Source organism: Phyllostomus discolor, chromosome 2 (assembly GCF_004126475.2).
Source record: "Phyllostomus discolor isolate MPI-MPIP mPhyDis1 chromosome 2, mPhyDis1.pri.v3, whole genome shotgun sequence".
Taxonomy (NCBI): Eukaryota; Metazoa; Chordata; class Mammalia; order Chiroptera; family Phyllostomidae; genus Phyllostomus; species Phyllostomus discolor.
In genome coordinates this window covers 44,065,447-44,083,165 of record NC_040904.2, presented here as the reverse complement: position 1 = coordinate 44,083,165, position 17,719 = coordinate 44,065,447, and the positions used below count along the sequence as shown (strand labels likewise).

At 46.1% G+C, this 17,719-nt stretch overlaps 1 protein-coding gene across 3 annotated transcripts in view; it reads left to right on the top strand.

The window, feature by feature from the left end:
• Nucleotides 1-17,719, top strand: part of ABCC5 (ATP binding cassette subfamily C member 5) — a 77,344-nt gene that overhangs the window by 25,957 nt on the left and 33,668 nt on the right. For 2 of the 3 annotated variants that reach the window (XM_028504726.2, XM_036017757.1), the window contains exons 5-11: nt 652-799; nt 5,579-5,812; nt 5,966-6,139; nt 6,972-7,119; nt 9,220-9,368; nt 10,022-10,129; nt 13,975-14,331. In XM_028504726.2, the coding sequence (XP_028360527.1) occupies nt 652-799; nt 5,579-5,812; nt 5,966-6,139; nt 6,972-7,119; nt 9,220-9,368; nt 10,022-10,129; nt 13,975-14,331 (1,318 nt within the window). Of the gene's footprint in view, nt 1-651; nt 800-5,578; nt 5,813-5,965; nt 6,140-6,971; nt 7,124-9,219; nt 9,369-10,021; nt 10,130-13,974; nt 14,332-17,719 lie in introns of those variants that run through there. The other variant, XM_036017758.1, reaches the window with a different exon arrangement.

Genomic DNA, 17,719 nt, shown 5'->3' with positions numbered 1-17,719 from the left:
GGGATGCGTAGGGCCTGAGCTAGGAGTGTGGGTGCAGCAGTGTGGAGTCCTCGGCTCTGTGTCGTTTCGGGATCTGAGCTAGCCGATGGAGGGAGGGGAGCCTGGGATGACTTTCTCTTTGCTCTTCTGCTTTATCTCCTATTTCATCTTTACTCCTGTTTAACCACGGGCTTTCTCTCTCTCTCTCAGCCCCGCCTCTCTTCCTGAGTCTACAGGGAGGTTATGTTGCCGCCTTGTGACAGAATACATTTCTGTGGTAGCTCATTGTCATGATTAAAATCTAGTTTACACCTTTACATTTTACAACGGGGTCCTTCAGAGAGGGTTGGGGACCCTTGAGAAAGGAAGTTCTTATGCACAAGTTCTGTGCAGGGATAATCTTTCTGGGTGGAAGGAAAGACTTTTGTTTTCATCGTTTTCTATATCCTGAGAGGCTCCCTATGCAGGATAAATACGTAGTCATAAATATGTAGGAAGGGTTTTTTGTTTTTGTTTTTTTCCCCAGAAGGCAAATGCTATGTACATAATTTTAAAGGAAAGACTGTGTGCGTGGTGTCAAAGCCTGGAGACAAAAAGTGATGGCAGGAGGGAAGCTAGGGTGTGTAGATTCCCTGGGGAGATGTGTAACAGAGGACATGTGCCCTTGTTAAGACTAGAGAGACTGTGGCAAGAAGAGCTGAATGAAGTTGGGCCAGAAGCTGCTTCCCTCCGAAGGGTTGTATGGATCTTCTGCCGCACCAGGCTCATCCTCTCCATCGTGTGCCTGATGATCACGCAGCTGGCTGGCTTCAGTGGACCAGTAAGTTCTAACCATCCTTTCTGACAGTCTCCAGGGGCCCGGCCATGGCCAGCTCTAACACTCTTGTTCTGTTGCAGGGGTTGTGCTCACCTTTGGGCTAGTTAGCAGCCTTAGAGATGCCTCCAGGTCTGTGGAAAGGGAACAATTGATTTTGGAGTGAGTGGTGGCTGGTCAGCAGCTGGAAGGATGTGGGGGCCGTGTTGCCAGATAAGAAACGGAACAGGCTTGCTTTCCTGGGGCGGGGGTGAAACTGACTGATTCCGGCTCTGTTCAGGACTGCGCTCCTTTGCTGTGTGTTGACATGAGATGACAGTCTTGGCTTGGGAAGGTGTGTCTCTCAGTGTTGTGAGTGGGCGAGAGCAGTCTTGTGTGGCGTAAGCTGTGGAGCTAGTGCTGGTGGTGCACCAGATACCTGGAGGCAGCGTTGTCACATGGCTGACTGTTTTATGGCAGATGAGTCCCGAAGACACTAGAGGACTGTTGAGGTTTTTATTGTCTAACCCGGAGTCCATTTTCAGTTTGGTCTGTAGTGTAAACTGTGTGGCAAGTGTTGGGTGGCAGCCATGGTTTTTTCCTAGTGTGTACTGAAGCAGAGTAGGTAAGCGTGATGTGTACCCTGTTTTCTGGACACCTCTTTTTACACCTGCTGTGCTGCCTTACACTTGAGACTTTGATTAAATCTATTCTCTGCATATTTGCCTTGAGGCATCGACGCAGTAGTGCTACTGTACTGTGCATTTTCCGTGTGTGGGTAAGCTGGAGGTTCATGGTTTTGGTAAGTATGTGCCTAAGATGCATAGTGATTAGGTAAAACTAATTTACAATTTTTCTGCTGTTTTTTTTAATGTTTGATGCCTTTTAAAAAAGTTTTGATCTCTTTTTCTGAAGCAGAAAAACTACTTTTTTGTTACTGGGTTTCTACATTGATTGACCAACTAACACATTTTTGTGTAAGTTTTAAGTAAGAGGGACCATGTAACTGAATATTATGTTATTGGCCAAAATGGCAAACGTTTTCATAGGGCCGGCTTCCCCCAAGAAGAGCTTCTGTCATTGTTTCACTACAGGGTGGGTGGCTGCTCTGATCTCTCATGGAATTCTATCCACTGGGTAGCACGCTGGACAGGCTTTTTGATTACATTTGGACAATGTAAGAACTTCTTTGGCTCTCCTCACCAAAAAAAAAAAAAATTTACTCCATAGATTGTTGGGATTTTAATTTTTCACCTGGGAAAAAATTACCTGTGCATGTTTACCTGGGGGCCTACAGTCACTGCCCTGAGCATCTGTATACTCTGTAATCTCTCTCTTAAGGCACCGCTCACTGAAATACTAATCTTTAGTAAATTCTTCTAGACGCCAGGGAAAGCTGAGAGGGTCTTCCTTTAAAAGGAAAACAGCAGCATGCTTTTCCTTCTCTCTGCCCTTGGGGAAGAGCACCTTGAGGCCTGTATGAGTTCATGAGATGCATCCTAGAACAGTTTTCAAAGCAGTGGTTGTCCACAGCCCCATTAATTGATAAAATCATTTAAAATTGCAAAGAATGCAAACATCTTTTTTGGAGCTCCAATTCTAATCAATTCCTTTCCCATTGGAAATTGAACAGTCAGGCTGGTTTCAAGATTGGTACTAGCAATGAGCGTACCTTCTGTCTGTGGACTTAAATCCTTTCGAGGAACACCCCGTTTAGATTTTTGCACATTTGCAAATGTGGCACAACTTCCAAACTGGCTTAGTCTGCTCTTACAGAAATCTACATAAGAACCCACTCCCCGAATATGGCACGTTTCTTACCTCCCCTCAGGCCTCCCTGAACCTTGGTAGCCATACGCAGAACAGATGAAACCCAATCAAGTGGTTGTGTTTTGTTTTTAAACTGCTGGCCAGCCAGGGCTGGACATTTCTGATCAAGACGATCCAAGGATTCAGTGACGCCAGTGGACCACCACTCTGCACAGGGCATCCAAGGGTCACCGTAACATTAATGGAATACCAGCATCCATAAGGGTATGGTCCTGACCTAAGACGAGGGGCCAAATTGCTGAATTTACAGAGATGACCTGTGGCCTTCTTGGATTAAAACAGTTTTAAAAGACCAGGCCTGACCTATGATGTGTGTGTAAAGAATTAGCATCCGCCCTGTAGATCTGCAAGAGAAGGCTACCTCCTGCAGTGCTATATCTCTTGGTGAATGCTAACTCACTCAAGGGCCTTTTGGGGAAAGGACAGTGAAAAGCCTCTAGAGAGGTAAGTTTTCCACCCTTCCAACCTCTCTCCAGCTGCAGCTTGCTTGGTGCTGTCAGAATCTGGATTTGGGGGGAGTCTCTCTGTAGTGGAACCAGTGACAGAAGCTGTTCTTTAGAATTTTCAGGATTGGCTGTATTCTGCGGTCAGAATGAGAGAGTCAAGCTGGGCAGAGTCTCTCGCCAAGAGTTCAGGTAAGGTAATGTTTATTCACTGGGAATGTTTTCCACAGCCAGACAGCTATGCTGACCATCTCAAGTTTTCTCCCAGTTTGTTTAAATTGACGTGATATATTTGTAGCTTTTTAAAACTAAATTTTGTTTGGATTTGCCATGAAAAGCTTTTTTTTTTCTCTTTATCCCATACAAAATGGTTTGAAATGTAATTGTTTTTTAAAAACCCTATGTGTTGGAAATTCTTTAATCTGCTGTTTCCTCTTTTTTTTCCCCCTCCCCCTTTGAAAGTTTTGCATAGTTTAAGTGTTGGTTATGTCTTTTACCTTCCCCGGCTCCTCCCCTGCGGGAGGTACTAATGCTATTACCGTGCTGAAAAATGGCACTCTAAAGGTATGGGAGAGAAAGAACCCCCAGCTACATCCTGCTGTCCTTTCACGCCTTCCTTTGGAGACTGTTCCGTCAGTGCCGAGGTGTGTGAGAAAATGCTTTACTGCACCGCCATCTTACTGAGTCGCTTCACGTGAGGAAAATGGGGTTTCGACCCTGCCACTCAGTGACTCAGTTCTGCATTTTGGATTGCATACTGGAAAAGAAGCCACTCTTCTTGCTAGTAAACCAACAACCCAGCCGTATGCAGTGGTGACCCAAACAATGGATATAAACCTAAAAATCTAAGGGAGGGGAAAGGTGGAATACAATAGTTGTTGGCATCTGAAATCTCCTATTGACATGATCAGGCTATTTACAGAGACTGACATCAATCTGATTGGTGGGGATCTCTTAGGGTCTAGTGGACATCTGGTATTAACCTCCTCTAGGAAAAGTGAGAAATCCCCAGTCACCCAGAGCAAGTCTGGGTCCTGGAATTCAGCGTTAGCTGCCTCAGGACACTTGTGTCTGGCCTCTATTTTTGTCTGTCATTCAGAGCTGGCTTCCAGCTCCGGTGCCCTCTGCTAGAAGGTTCCGGGGTAGGTGGGTGGATGGGTTTCTCTTTACTTTTTTTTTTCTTCCTTCTGGGTGGGGGATTGGTTTGGCTTTCTTTTGCTGTGGTTTGTTTTGTTTCATTTTTGGCAAGACCCACTTTAGCTGCCAGGGACTTGAAAAGACTGCAGGATGCCACCCGTTTTTCCTTGAGGCCTAGATTTTTGTCTTCTGTCCTGAGCTGAAGCCAGTCACTGCTCACAGCCTAGTGAACCAACGGCACCAGCAATTTTACGTGGAGTTACCGCTTTGGGGAGTTTTGGGTTTTGTTTTTTTTGTTTTGTTTTGTTTTTAATTCTCTTTCCTTAGCAGCAAGGTCTTTATTCCTGGAGAATCTCCTCCATTGCAGCTTCACTGCAGCGTCAGGAGCCCTAACCGATTAAGTGCTGTCAGCTTGCTGTACTCCTCCGGACTCTGGAAACAGATGCTGGCTCTGTTCTGTATTTCCACTGTGTGTAGCTAACCCGACGGGCGGAGGCCAGATGACCTGTTAGATGGCTAGCCTTGTATAACTTGACTCTGTATGTTCCCATGTATGTTACTGCAATGCTCCTCCTGTTGTACAGTGTCTGTGAGATGCTCTTTGAAGATGGTACTTTTTTTTTTCATTTTCAATAAAAGTACATTACCTCCCACTTGCTGGTATTTAATCCTGTTGCTGAATGTGCCTTGTGTGAGTGTGTGCTCCGGCGTTGCAGGACCTCAGAGCTGGAGGTGGCACGCGGCGGTTCTTGGGGGCTGCTGCCTTCCTCACTGCAGGTGGTGTTAGACATATGCTACCTGAGGTAACATGTTTTTGTTTTTGGGAGGGAGCGGGGCGTGGGGAGGGCCCGTGGGAGGGTCTCTGGATTTGTGAAAGTCTGCTTTGTTTACTCCCTTCTGTGCTATTAAACTGCTGATGTTTATTTTCAGGAATGTTTTGCAAATGCACTTCTCACTCTTCCCCAGTCCAACTGTAGGTACACTGTTCCTTTTTATCAAATAAGCACGTTTGAAACGATCCAAAAAAAGGTTCATAATTTCATTTAAAGAAATGTATCAATGTGTGGAGATGCTGGAATAAGGTCAAATATATACTTTTTTTAATGACCATGTGTTTAGAATTAATTTCAGCTGATGGACAGGTTTATGTTACATTAGAAAGAGTATCAGTTGTGGTGGTGTCCTTAAGGAAGAACTTTTCAAATCGGAACTACCTCCTGCAAGACGCCCTCAGTAAATGACTGCAGGCAGATTGTCCTCCAAGGAGGTTTTTCCCTGCTTATCCACTTATCACTGAACAGTGGAGCTGCCTCCTCTTTCTAACTTAACATAAAACTGCTGCGTGGTGTGTGGGTGCCGTGGAGATGCTGACGGCGGTGTGTGTTTCTCCCTGTAGGCCTTCATGGTGAAACACCTCTTGGAGTACTCCCAGGGCACAGATTCTAATCTCAAGTACAGCTTGCTGTTAGTCCTGGGCCTCCTCCTGACAGAAATCGTGCGCTCTTGGTCGCTTGCACTGACTTGGGCATTGAATTACCGAACTGGCATCCGCTTGCGGGGGGCCATCCTCACCATGGCATTTAAGAAGATCCTTAAGTTAAAGAACATTAAGGAGAAGTCTGTGGGTGAGGTGAGTAAGGGGTCTTTGCTTCAGGGCGGAGAGAAAGCCCCCCAGGCCGAGCTCTTTCTTTCCTTCAGGTCCCTGCTTTGCCCTTTTTCCTCCTCTTGACACTAGTGGCTTGCGTCCTCACAGGGTCCTCTCACTGTTCTCTGTGTCTCCCAGCTCGTCAACCTGTGCTCCAACGACGGGCAGAGAATGTTCGAGGCTGCCGCTGTGGGCAGCTTGTTGGCTGGAGGACCCATAGTTGCTATCCTGGGCATGATTTATAATGTAATTATTCTGGGACCAACAGGCTTCCTGGGATCAGCTGTTTTTATCCTCTTTTACCCAGCAATGGTGAGTAAGCCTTCTTACTGTATTTTGGCAGCTTCTCCAGAGATAAGTTACTTCCATTGGGTTATATATAGTAGGCACCACTGAAGTATCACATCTCTTATTGGAAATTTCCTCAAAGCAGATCCTGGGTTGGAAAAGTCTAGAGCTAGAGACAGTGCCCAGTTCACGCAGGCAGAATTTGGACTTGAGGAAGTGAGGTGTTGCTTGAGTAGAGATATTTTTTTAAGATTTTATTTATTTATTTTTATTTTTAATTTTTTTTTTAGATTTTATTTATTTACTTTTAGACAGAGGGGAAGGACGGAGAAAGAGGGAGAGAAACAACAATGTGTGGTTGCCTCTCATACGCCCCCTACTGGGGACCTGGCCTGCAACCTGGGCATGTGCCATGACTGGGAATTGAACCTGCGACCCTTTGATTTGTAGGCCCATGCTCAATCCACCGAGCTATACCAGCCAGGGCTTGAGTAGAGATTTTAAAAAGAAAAAATTTGAGTGAAGGAAAAGACCAGCAGGTGAACCCTGCCCCCAGGTAACACAGGAGTGCTTTGAGTCACTCTGTCCCAAGTTCATACTACCTGATAGGGCTCTCCTGCTCCCTTTTGCTAGCGCTCACTATCTGTGCTTACTGTAAGAACAGTATTTGTCTTACACAGGGGTAAGAATTAAATAACGTTTGATTATAATTTAATAAACTGCTTTTATTAAAAACAGTACAACTACATGGCACTCATTTGACTTATAAAAATCTTAGATTTATTTCCCAGAAAGACTAGACAGTTCTTAACTTTGATAAGCCCTGATGTGTTATAACACCTCTTTTTCCTTTCAGATGTTTGTATCACGGATCACTGCATATTTCAGAAGAAAATGTGTAACCACCACGGATGACCGTGTTCAGAAAATGAACGAAGTCCTCACCTACATTAAATTTATTAAAATGTATGCCTGGGTCAAAGCATTTTCTCAAAGTGTTCAAAGTGAGTTCACAGACCCCACATGTGTACGTGGTAGGAGGACTTTGACTCCTCTGCTTCCTGAGCGTATTAGCTACCAGGAACCCTAAAGTCATGCGAGATAATAACTTAGGTTCTTGTAGTGTCTTACAAACTTTACCTTGGTAAGGATCTTAGCCACTCGGACTCATGACCTCGTCTCACAGATGAGGACATTGAGACCTGAGAACACTGTGATTTCCGCCTTTCCCACCAAGGTGATTCAGCTCATTGTGAGCAGTCCATTCCGTTTCGAAGATCCCTGTCCTGGACTCTCACCCCACCCAGGACATTTCTGGTCTGGCTGTGGTGACATCTCGGGAAGCAGTACCAAGTGGCTGCTGAGAGCTCCTCTGCCGCCCTCCGTGCCCTGGGGGCGCACGTGCCCCAGCGGTAGTTTGGTGTGAGATCCTGGGGAAGGAGGTGCTGGGAGAAGCGCCAGGTGAGGGATCAAGACAGACGGACCCTGGACTGGCTCAGTGACTCACGTATAGGCTTCTCTGACCTGTTGTTTTATGTTTATCTTTTCAGTCAATTACTTTATGTTGAGGTACAAGGTTCTCAGTCTGTCCCTGTCATGATCCCTAAACTCAATGCAGACGTACATGTGACATGTGTTAATGCTGTGAAGCTTGGAGGAGTAATTAGCACAGACTGAGCATTCAACAGATCTCAGCAAAAGTTGGAATGATGGGCCTTTTAAAAAGGTGAAATTTAAGAGGGATGTATTTAGAGACACTTTAGAGTTTAAAAAAGAAGATATAGTTACATATAAAATTAATTTACATATAAAATATATGTTCATTGATGATGACCTCGTTGTGAGCTGACCTGAATACACTACAGCTAAAGTTAAATGCAATTTTACGTTGAATGGAACTGCTGTGTTCAGATCAAGGAAGCTGTTTCGTTTTCACTGCTTGGTGTGTCCAGTAAACCTCCAGGAGCATTGTGTCCAGTTCCATAAACTTCATATGTGAGCGGTCATCCGGAGAGGGATGGACCACTCACAGGTGTCCAGCAGTGGATTAGGCTGCTTCATTTAGTAGTGAGTTTGTTACCAATAAAAATGGAACAAACAGATGCCAACTGGAAATCTGCAAAGCACGTCATTGGCAAGGAGACCAGGCTGGCTGTGTGGAGGGGCCTTTCTGGCTCTCAGGTTCTGTAGTTTTGTAACCTTCCCAAGATTCCACTCATCCTTCCGCCCCCAACTTTGGTATCTTTACCTGTGTGTGTTAGTTTGACAGGAGCATTCTTGCTCATTGCAGATTCAGACAGGGTGTATGATGACTGTTAAAGCAATGAGTTGGATATTTTTAAAAAATATGGCTAACGAGCTACCTGAAGGTAGTTCGCAGTGTCTCGGGCAGTGAAATGCCTTCAGGTCTGTGTACAGCCTCTCAGGAGAATTTCTCTTAAGTTGAAAAATTTGTTAGAAAATACCTCACCACTTTGTTATCATACTTCCTACATCGTGGTCTCGTTACTCTATGGGTGCTGTGTGAAGAAGTGTGTCAGTGTGGCAACTATTTAAGAAAATCATTCTACGTACAACAGCTGTATTTCATCCGTCGATGGGTCACCCTCTTGCTTTTTGTGTCAAAGTCCTGAACTCAGTGCCCACTTACAGCAGGCACTTGAAGAACCCTTAGCTCCTTTTAATTCTCATTGCTGTTGCAGTCTTTCCTGTAAGTACCTAGGCAAGAAATAAGCAGCAGCCAGGTCAGCAAGCAAAACTGCCAATTGCAGGTACAATTAATGTGTTTGACCCTTCCGTATAGAACAAATTTGTAAGGAGAATCAGATGGAGGCAGAAAGTGATTGTTGTATGGATACGCAGTGCAGTTTTCCATTAGAGTCACTCCTGTGATTTGATTTGTTTCAAACCTCAGGCTTGTGTGCCAGCCCATGATAGGGATTGATGGTCCTGGTGACCTGGTCTTCGCATCGCCGGTGTTAGAGACTCGTTTTAAAACCTGTGTATGGCCGAAGACCTATCGAGTCTCATTTGGTGGCAGGGGAGCAGTATTGCAGGTTTCTTTTGGCTTGCCTTTTAGAAACTGGCTTCCTTCTTGTTCTCAGAAACCCGAGAGGAGGAGCGGCGGATATTGGAAAAAGCCGGGTACTTCCAGAGCATCACCGTCGGTGTGGCTCCCATCGTGATGGTGATCGCCAGCGTGGTGACGTTCTCTGTGCACATGGTCCTGGGCTTCGATCTCACAGCGGCACAGGTTAGCGAGCTCTCGGGGCTGGGGAAATTGAGAGATGCCACATGCAGGGATGCTCTGGTCCTCTTGTTTCTGGATTTGGAGGTTCCCCCGATAATCAGAAGGTATTTCTTCATTTGTGTGATTAAGCTGAGAAGTGGAAGAGTGAAGATTCAGCACTAATATACAAATGATGTACAGGTTGTTTTTAGTCAGCTCAACTTTGGGTTTAATTCTGAAACTGCAAATCATCCTGTGATTCAGATTTGCTGGAAATTTTAATTGAAGTGCTCATAAAAGCTCTACCTTTAAAAAAATGTATCTGACTCACCCCTGGCTGGGTTGCCCAGTTGGTTGGAGCGTTGTCCTGTACAACAAAAGGTTGCAGGTTCAATTCCCCGTCAGGGCACATGCCTAAGTTGCAGGTTTGATCCTCAGGGCACGGACGGGAGGCAACTGATCAGTGTGTCTCTCTCACATCCATGTTTCTCTCACTCGCTCTCAAAAGTCAATAAATGTATCCTCAGGTGAGGATTTTAAAAAATGTATCGGCCTCATGCCAGCATTTGAGAGTCAAGCGTCAGCATTCCTTATGCCTGAAAGGAAACTGGTGACATCCCATAGTTTTAGTCTCGCAGCCTGGTCAGCCTCAGTTTCTTCTCTTCTCCTCTTTTCAGGCTTTCACGGTGGTGACTGTCTTCAATTCCATGACTTTTGCTTTGAAAGTGACTCCATTCTCAGTAAAATCCCTCTCAGAAGCATCAGTTGCTGCTGACAGGTTTAAGGTGAGTGGCTCCCCTCTCCTCCTCACGTCAGAAGCTGTCCCTGGCAAAACTGCCTGCTCCCTTCATTCCCGTGGGCCACACAGGCTGGCTGACCTTGGCTGTCGTTCACTGTTAGCCTTTTGACGAGTGGGTAAGAAAGGGGCCAGTGGAGGAGGAATGCCTTAAGGGATGGAACTAGTCACCTTTTCCGGTAAACGAGTTTTTGCCATCTGTAGATGGCCCGCCTAGTTCTGGGCTCCCCGGATTGCAGCGCTTCTCTTCGGAGCTGGTCCCTTCTGCCGGATCGGACGTGGACGTGTGTTGTGTAACTTACTGGGCCCTTAAGGGGTTCAGACCTAGATCAGAACTGTCGGGTGACTGTCAGCTCTTTCTCGCCTTGATCAACTGTGTTTCTCTGCCAAAATGCTATCCTCATTTTGACCGGTCAGTGTACTGAGCCCTTTCTGATACTCTCCTTCTCCCGGCCTGTGGTCGCCACTCATGATGCAGGGAGGGACTTCAGTGGCATGGGGTAGTCATAAAACTGGACCCCGCGGACAAGTGCAGTTAAGTCTCAGGTTTTTTCCTGGGGTGGTTGCCGGGGTTCTTTGTGCCTCCAGAATAATACAAACACATGATGCCAGAGGGAGCTGTATTTGGAAGGGTAGAAGGAGGTGTTGATGACAGTGGTTAACACTTAAGAAAAGGAAAGGAACCGCACCTGGATGGGCGGGGACTCTCTGACAAAGCCACTACAGAGGAGTTCCTGCACACCTGCAGCAAGGCAAGCAGTGCTGGTGGCCAGAGGGCACAGGTGTTTTAGGGATTAATAGCATCACCTTAGGTGTTCGGGAGAAAACAAATAGGGTTTACCTCTTAAGAAGAATGAAGAATAGCTTTCCAAGATTTATTTATATTTCTGCTTGTTTATGGTTGACTTGGTGAATTTGGATTAAGAATGCACCCCAGCCCCTGCCCTCCCTCACCCCACCTGGCAGCTAGAAGGTGAAGAGCCACAGCCACAGAAAAAGAAATGGTCTAACTGTAACCAGAGCTTTATTTTGCTAAGCCCATAATATCTACTCATGGAAGAAAGCAAATGATAATGAGTACGAATTTGTCCCCCTCCTTGTTAGTGAGCTGATCTGATGGCATTTCGGGTGAACAAATAGGAGGTCGTGGTGTAGATTTGTTCTCTCCCCATTTCTCGACAGCTCTCTTCACTTACATTGAGGACTTACATCGTTAGCAAGTGGGTTTTCTCAACGTGGTCCTCCCTCTATCCAGGAAGCGTCAGAGTTAGTGATGGAAGGAGAATCCGCCACAGCTCTGTTATATGCCCCATGGGACTTCAGTCCCTTCCTGTCTCAGTCCTCTTGGCAGTCTCCTCCTCCCCAGCCTCCTGCTCCCTCTCTCTTCCACCCTCTCCCCTTCTCTTCCTTCTACAAGGGTGACAACCTGCAGAAAGGCAATGAGAAGCCATCTCGTGACTTTCCTGATAAAATGGTCACCAGTGCAGGGTTGCCAGCTTTAGCAAATAAAAACACAAGATACCCATTTAATAATTGCATGGGACATAGTGACAGTGAAAACCAGCTCATTGTTTCCCGGGAATCAGTTTAACTAGGCATCCTGTGTGTTACTCGGCAGCCCTCAGAGTGGACCCCTCTCAGGCTTAACAGATACATTCTGATTTGATTCTTCCAGTGAATGAGGGTGGTGTTTGGATGGCTAGTGTCCTGTGGTGATGTCGAGGTGTGTGGTTTCTGTACCTCTAAGATTCTGTTGTCCTGGTGGGTGTGAACCCACACAGACAGACATGCAAGTGGTGTGACTGAGCACACTGAGGCAAAGGGACCCAAAGCTGAAATCCTCCTGGGAGGAGCTCGGGCTGCAGGGAGATGTGAGAAGGAAACTTGGGGAAGAAGCTGTGCAAACTGGAGGCATGAGCACATTTTTAGATAATCCACTGAGGTTTAAAAGGCCCTTTAGTAACTCTTTAGGGGAGAGAAGTGGTGGGAATTCTGTCAGCATATGGTTCCTCTGTGTGGAGTTGGTCACGATATCTGGCGTTTTATTCTCAGCTCAGTCTTTGAGGAAAAGGCTCTGGACCAATGAAATCAACAGCTGTTTTCAGAAACTAAACCTACGTTGACTAAGTGTGAAGATTATCTAGGAGATTTATTTTGTTTTCTTTCTCTTTTTTATGTAGAAGATTTATTTATTTATTTTAAGATTTTATTTATTTAATTTTAGAGAGAGAGGAAGAAAAGGAGAAAGAGAAGGAGCGAAGCATCAATGTGTGGTTGTCCTTTACGTGTCCCCAACGGGGACCTGGCCTGCATGTGCCCTGACTGGGAATCAAACCGGCAACCCTATGATGTGCAGGCCCACACTCAATCCATTGAGCTACACTAGACAGGACAATGTATTATTTTTAAAATATTTCATTTACTTATTTTTAGAGAGAGGGAAAGGGAAGGAGAAAAACATGGATGTGCAGAGATACGTCTATCGGTTGCCTCTTGCATGCCCCCAACTGGGGCCCTGGCCCACAGCCCAGGTCTGTGACCTTTCGGTTCACAGGCTGGCACTCAGTCCACCAAGCCACACCAGCCTGGGCTTATCTAGGAGATTTATAGAACTGTGCCACTTCTGGGAAGATTGGGGATTAGGAATAAACAGGAGGTCTGGTGATGTAAAGGAGGAAGAGAGCAAGCTTAGAAATTCAGGATCCAGCAGAAAGGGCTTGCTCTCGGGAGAGGGTTATCTGATACATTTAGCATATATATCATGCTGTCATATCTGTGAATGTATCATACCTGATACATTTAATAGCACCTGCCCACTTTAAACTAGTTGAGGGTTCTCAGTAACTGAATGGAGAGTTCTGACCCTACAAGTCATCTTTTCTCTAAAGACTTTCTAATGTTTTGAATTTCTGTATTTAAAAAGGACTTTTTAAAAGATTATATTGGGACTCCAACTGGGATACCATTCTGTAGAGAAGATCACTTGTTTAAGAGAGTTGTCACAAGTGGGTTCCAAGTCATGGAAACATCCGAGTCCCGAGACTGTGTTTCAGAAACACTTGGCTCTTCATGCGTTTCAGTTTTCTCCCCTGAACAGAACGCGGTGGGCCTCCGGGAATGAGTGGGAGAAAGAGTTTTGTTCCCTCTTCTCGGGGATGTTTCTGAGGGAGATACCCTTCACTTCCACCCCAGCCCGTTCCTTTGGTTGTTTGAGTTGCCACAAGTTCCAAGGCAGGATTTCAAAGGCACGAGAGCTTATTGGCAAGAAGGTGTATTCTGCCATCGTCGATAAAACCTGAGGTGCTTCTTTTAACTGGGAGCAAGCGAGGCCTGGGCACAGTCTCAGCCCAGCTCCTCCCCCAGGCCTGTGCCATGTTGTGAGTGGGGGGAGCGCGCAGGCTTGAGGCTCCGCGGGAGTGGTCTGGAAGGGAAGCAGCACGATGAGTGTCTGCATAGGAGAGCAGTGTGCCCTTCGGTCTTTCTGCTTGCATTTTCCCACTGCAACTCAGCGACTCATGGATGAGAACGAGGACCCACATATGGACTAGTTAAATGTCTTTTGGTCCCATGAGATTGGCAGGAAATGAAAAGGCATGTCATTGGTCGTGTGTTGGGCTATTGATGAGGCCTTGTCCCTCCTGAGGGTGTCCCCACACCCCTGTGACCTCTTGCTGGGCCTGAGGCTGGGCTCCACTAATGAGCTACGTTTTGCCCTTCAGCTTCCTTCCACTGTGTAGCCTGATGTGTTTTGCTGCGTGAGTGTACGCCCTAGGCTTGTCTCCCTGGTCTTGATCCAGTGTCTCATCTTTGCACCTCTCTCACAACTCCTATCAGAGTTTGTTTCTGATGGAAGAGGTTCACATGATAAAGAAAAAACCAGCCAGTCCTCACATCAAGATAGAGGTGAAAAATGCCACCTTGGCATGGGACTCCTCCCACTCCAGTATCCAGAACTCACCCAAGCTGACCCCCAAAACGAAAAAAGACAAGAGGGCTGCCAGGGGCAAGAAAGAGAAGGTGAGGCAGCTGGAGCGCGCTGAGCATCAGGCGGTGCTGGCGGAGCAGAAGGGCCACCTCCTCCTGGACAGTGACGAGCGGCCCAGTCCCGAGGAGGAAGAGGGCAAGCACATCCACCTGGGGAGCCTCCGCTTACAGAGGACGCTGTACAACATCGACCTGGAAATCGAAGAGGTAACCGCTCGGCCTCCCCTCGCCCTGTCTGTCTACCAGGTGTCTGTTCTGAAAGAGCAGGCAGCTGCCGTTCCTTTTAGAAAAGTACTTCCATGGCTGGGAGTGATTTTTGAACTACTGAGCAATTCTGTCCAGCTCCACCTCTAAAAGGAATATTTAGGCATTTAACAATGCAAGTGAATTACAGCTGGCCTCATGAGATACTCATTGTATAAGCAAGGAAGTGAAGCACTCAGGTGGATTTCCCAAGATTTGCCCTGAATTAATTTCTGGTTATCATAGTTGTATGTGAACTGTAATAATTATTTCTGGTTATTGCAACCCTGTGGAAGCATCTCATTACCACTATGCTGTGCACCACATAGAACCTGGAGTGCGGTAGGTATTTGCAGTGTTGCTGTTACAGATGATTCTGTTGGAATTGTTTATTTTTAATGCTTATGTCAAGGGATCATTACAGTATATCATATCACAGCCCAGGTGGCCCAGGACTAGAGTCTCTCAGAGGCCCTCCTTTAGAGAGTGGCTGGAACAGAGACTCCTTGGTTCAAGCCTTTAAAGTACAGAACGTGACTGGGAGCCAGCACCATGTTGAGGGCTACATTGTCCGGAGGGTTCCAGAGGTGGTGATATATTCATCTGTTTAACAGCCATTTTTTTGAGTACCAGCTCTACGCCAGGCACTGTTGTAGGCCTGAATGTAGCAGGGGAAAACCAGACACACAAAATCCCTGCCTTCATGGGCCTTACGTTCTAGTGGGCAAAGACAGACAGCAGTTAAGTGGGGGGCATGTTCTAAGACCCGTGTAAATCCCAGAAACCACAGATAGTGCTGAACCCTAGGAGCTTTTTCATATGCCTATATACTTACAGTAAAGTTTAATATATAGATTAGGCATACTAAGAGATTAACAATGATAACTAAAAATAGAACAATTATAACACTTCTGTAATAAAAATTAGGTGAATGAGGTGGGTCTCTTTCTCTGGAAATTTTTACATTTTTCAGTCCAAACCTATTCCTGAATCTGTATAACCATCCCTTACTTGCAGGAAATGTCCCTCGTTTCAGGGGACGCCTTGCTGAGGTCTCCACGTGGGCTCAGCCAGTGCTGTTTGGTGCAGCACGTTACCATCCTTGGAATATGTTTTCTGCTCGTGTCTCCGCCCCCAAATGTAATGCCTCCTTCGTCTCAGCTAAGCACTTACACACACTTGTGGCCATAACTTTACCGTGTAAGGCACAACGGCAAAACTAGCATAAATTTCCTTTTCCTTCCTCACAATTCAAGGATGGAAGATCTTTTCTTAGGGCAGATCTTCGTAACCTCAGCATACAATTTTCCCTCTCTTATTCGGTCGAGAACTTTCACGTTTTCACTCCCAGGAAGCACTGTATAGGCGCTCTTTAACCTGTACCTAGATTGCCAGCATCACTCTGCTTGCTCTTCCTAAGTAAAATAAGGGTTCCTGGAACACAGGCGTTTCAGTGTGGAAATAGTCGATCTGGTAACAACAGAGTCTGCTGGTGAGGGACCAGTGGGCAGGGAGCGAGTACAGAGTAGATAGCTCTGAACCAGCGATGACTCACATGCAGGGCAGGACAGAGTAGGACCACAGGGGGTTCATCACACTAGCCAGAGCAGCACACTATTAAAATTTTAAGAATTGTTTATTTCCGGAATTTTCCATTTAATATTTTCAGACCGCAGTTGACTGCAAGTAACTGAAACCACAGCCAGCAACACCGGGGATGGGGAGACTGCTGTGTGTTGTATGTCAGATAGGGATATGGGCTGTGAAGAAAAGGTGGTAGAGAGGGCTGGGGCAGGGAGCAGGTGCGGCCGCCATTTAAATAGGTGGTCTGAGTTGAAAGGCCTTGTTTAAAAAGTGGTATTTGATCGCAGCCCTGAAGGGGGTGAGGAAATGAGTCATGTGGTTCTGAGGGAGGAAGAACATCCCAAGCAGAAGGAACAGAAGCTTGAAGACCCTGAGGGCTATGGCTGGAGCAGAGCGTGGGAGAGAGTGGTAGATGCCCAGGACGGAGATTTTGGCTTTACTTTTGTGGGCAGAGAAGACATTGAGGGTTTGGGGTAGAAGAATGATGTGACCTGACTTACATATGAGAGAAACGTTCTGGCTTCTGGATTCAGAAGAGGATGTAGGCAAACAATGAAGGAGGCAAGAACAGTTAATCCAGGAGAAACACCAGGGTACCTTGGGCCAAGGGCAGTGGTAAGAAGTGTTTACGCACACAACTGGAGGCAGGGAGTGCTGGGCACCGCACGGCACACAGATCCAGAGCTAGGCTGCAGGGAGAGTGAAAAGCTCCCAGCTCTTGAAAGGGACAGGGAGGTGGTCCTTGGTGGGGGACTCCCCACCCTGGAAACAACTAGTGGTTGTTTGGAGGACATTCAAGTCATTTTTTTATTTCATTTAACTCTGAACAGGCTTCCTGTTGAGTAAGGATTATCTTGATTACTGAGGCAGCTCTATCACGTTGCTAATCAGCTATTAGAGGATTAGTCCGCATAGTTGCTGGAAATTTACTCTCTTGCTTTCTACCTATCGATCCCATTGTGCCTTTTAGAGCCTATATTCACAGAACTTTAGCTCTTTGAAGAGAAACCACAGTTCTCTCAACCCTCCTCTTTTTAAAAAAGAAAAAATATTTGTTTTTAGAGAGAGGGGAAGGGAAGGAGAAAGGGAGGGAGGGAAACATGTGCAAGAGAAATATCGATCAGTCACCTCTCATACACCCCAGCTGGGGACCTGGCTCGTAACCCAGGCATGTGCCCTGACCAGGAATTGAACTGGCAACCTTTCAGTCCTTAGGTGTATGCTAAATCCACTGAGCCACACCGGCCAAGGCCCAACCGTCCTCCTTAGGGAGGGGAAGGGAACTTAATGTTTTCTGATATCTTAACTTATTTAGTTGTTGATATCTTTTTCAGTCACCACTTAGTCATCAGAACAGAGTTTTCTTTGTATAAACCTAACTAGAGCGGAGACTGAACCTGTGATTTGGTTCTCTCATCACTACCAGACTGCAATCTTTCAAACTGGGACCACATCAGAAACTTTGTGCCACATATTTTTATTAAGTACTCTACACTACTTGCTTCTACAAGGGTAACTCCGTTCCTCAAGTTGCTCAAAGCCCCTCGAGAGAGACAGTATTAGTTTAAGTAACAAGGCCAAGATCAAACAATTGGCAAATGCTAGTGGTGGTGGGATTCAGATCAAGACCTGTCTTCCTCCGGAGTCTGTGCTCTTTCTTTTTATTTGTTTATTTATTTATTTATTTATTTGAGAGAAGAGAGGAAGGGAAGGAGAAAAAGAGGGAGAGAAACATCATTGTGCTAGAGATACATAGATCAGTTGCCTC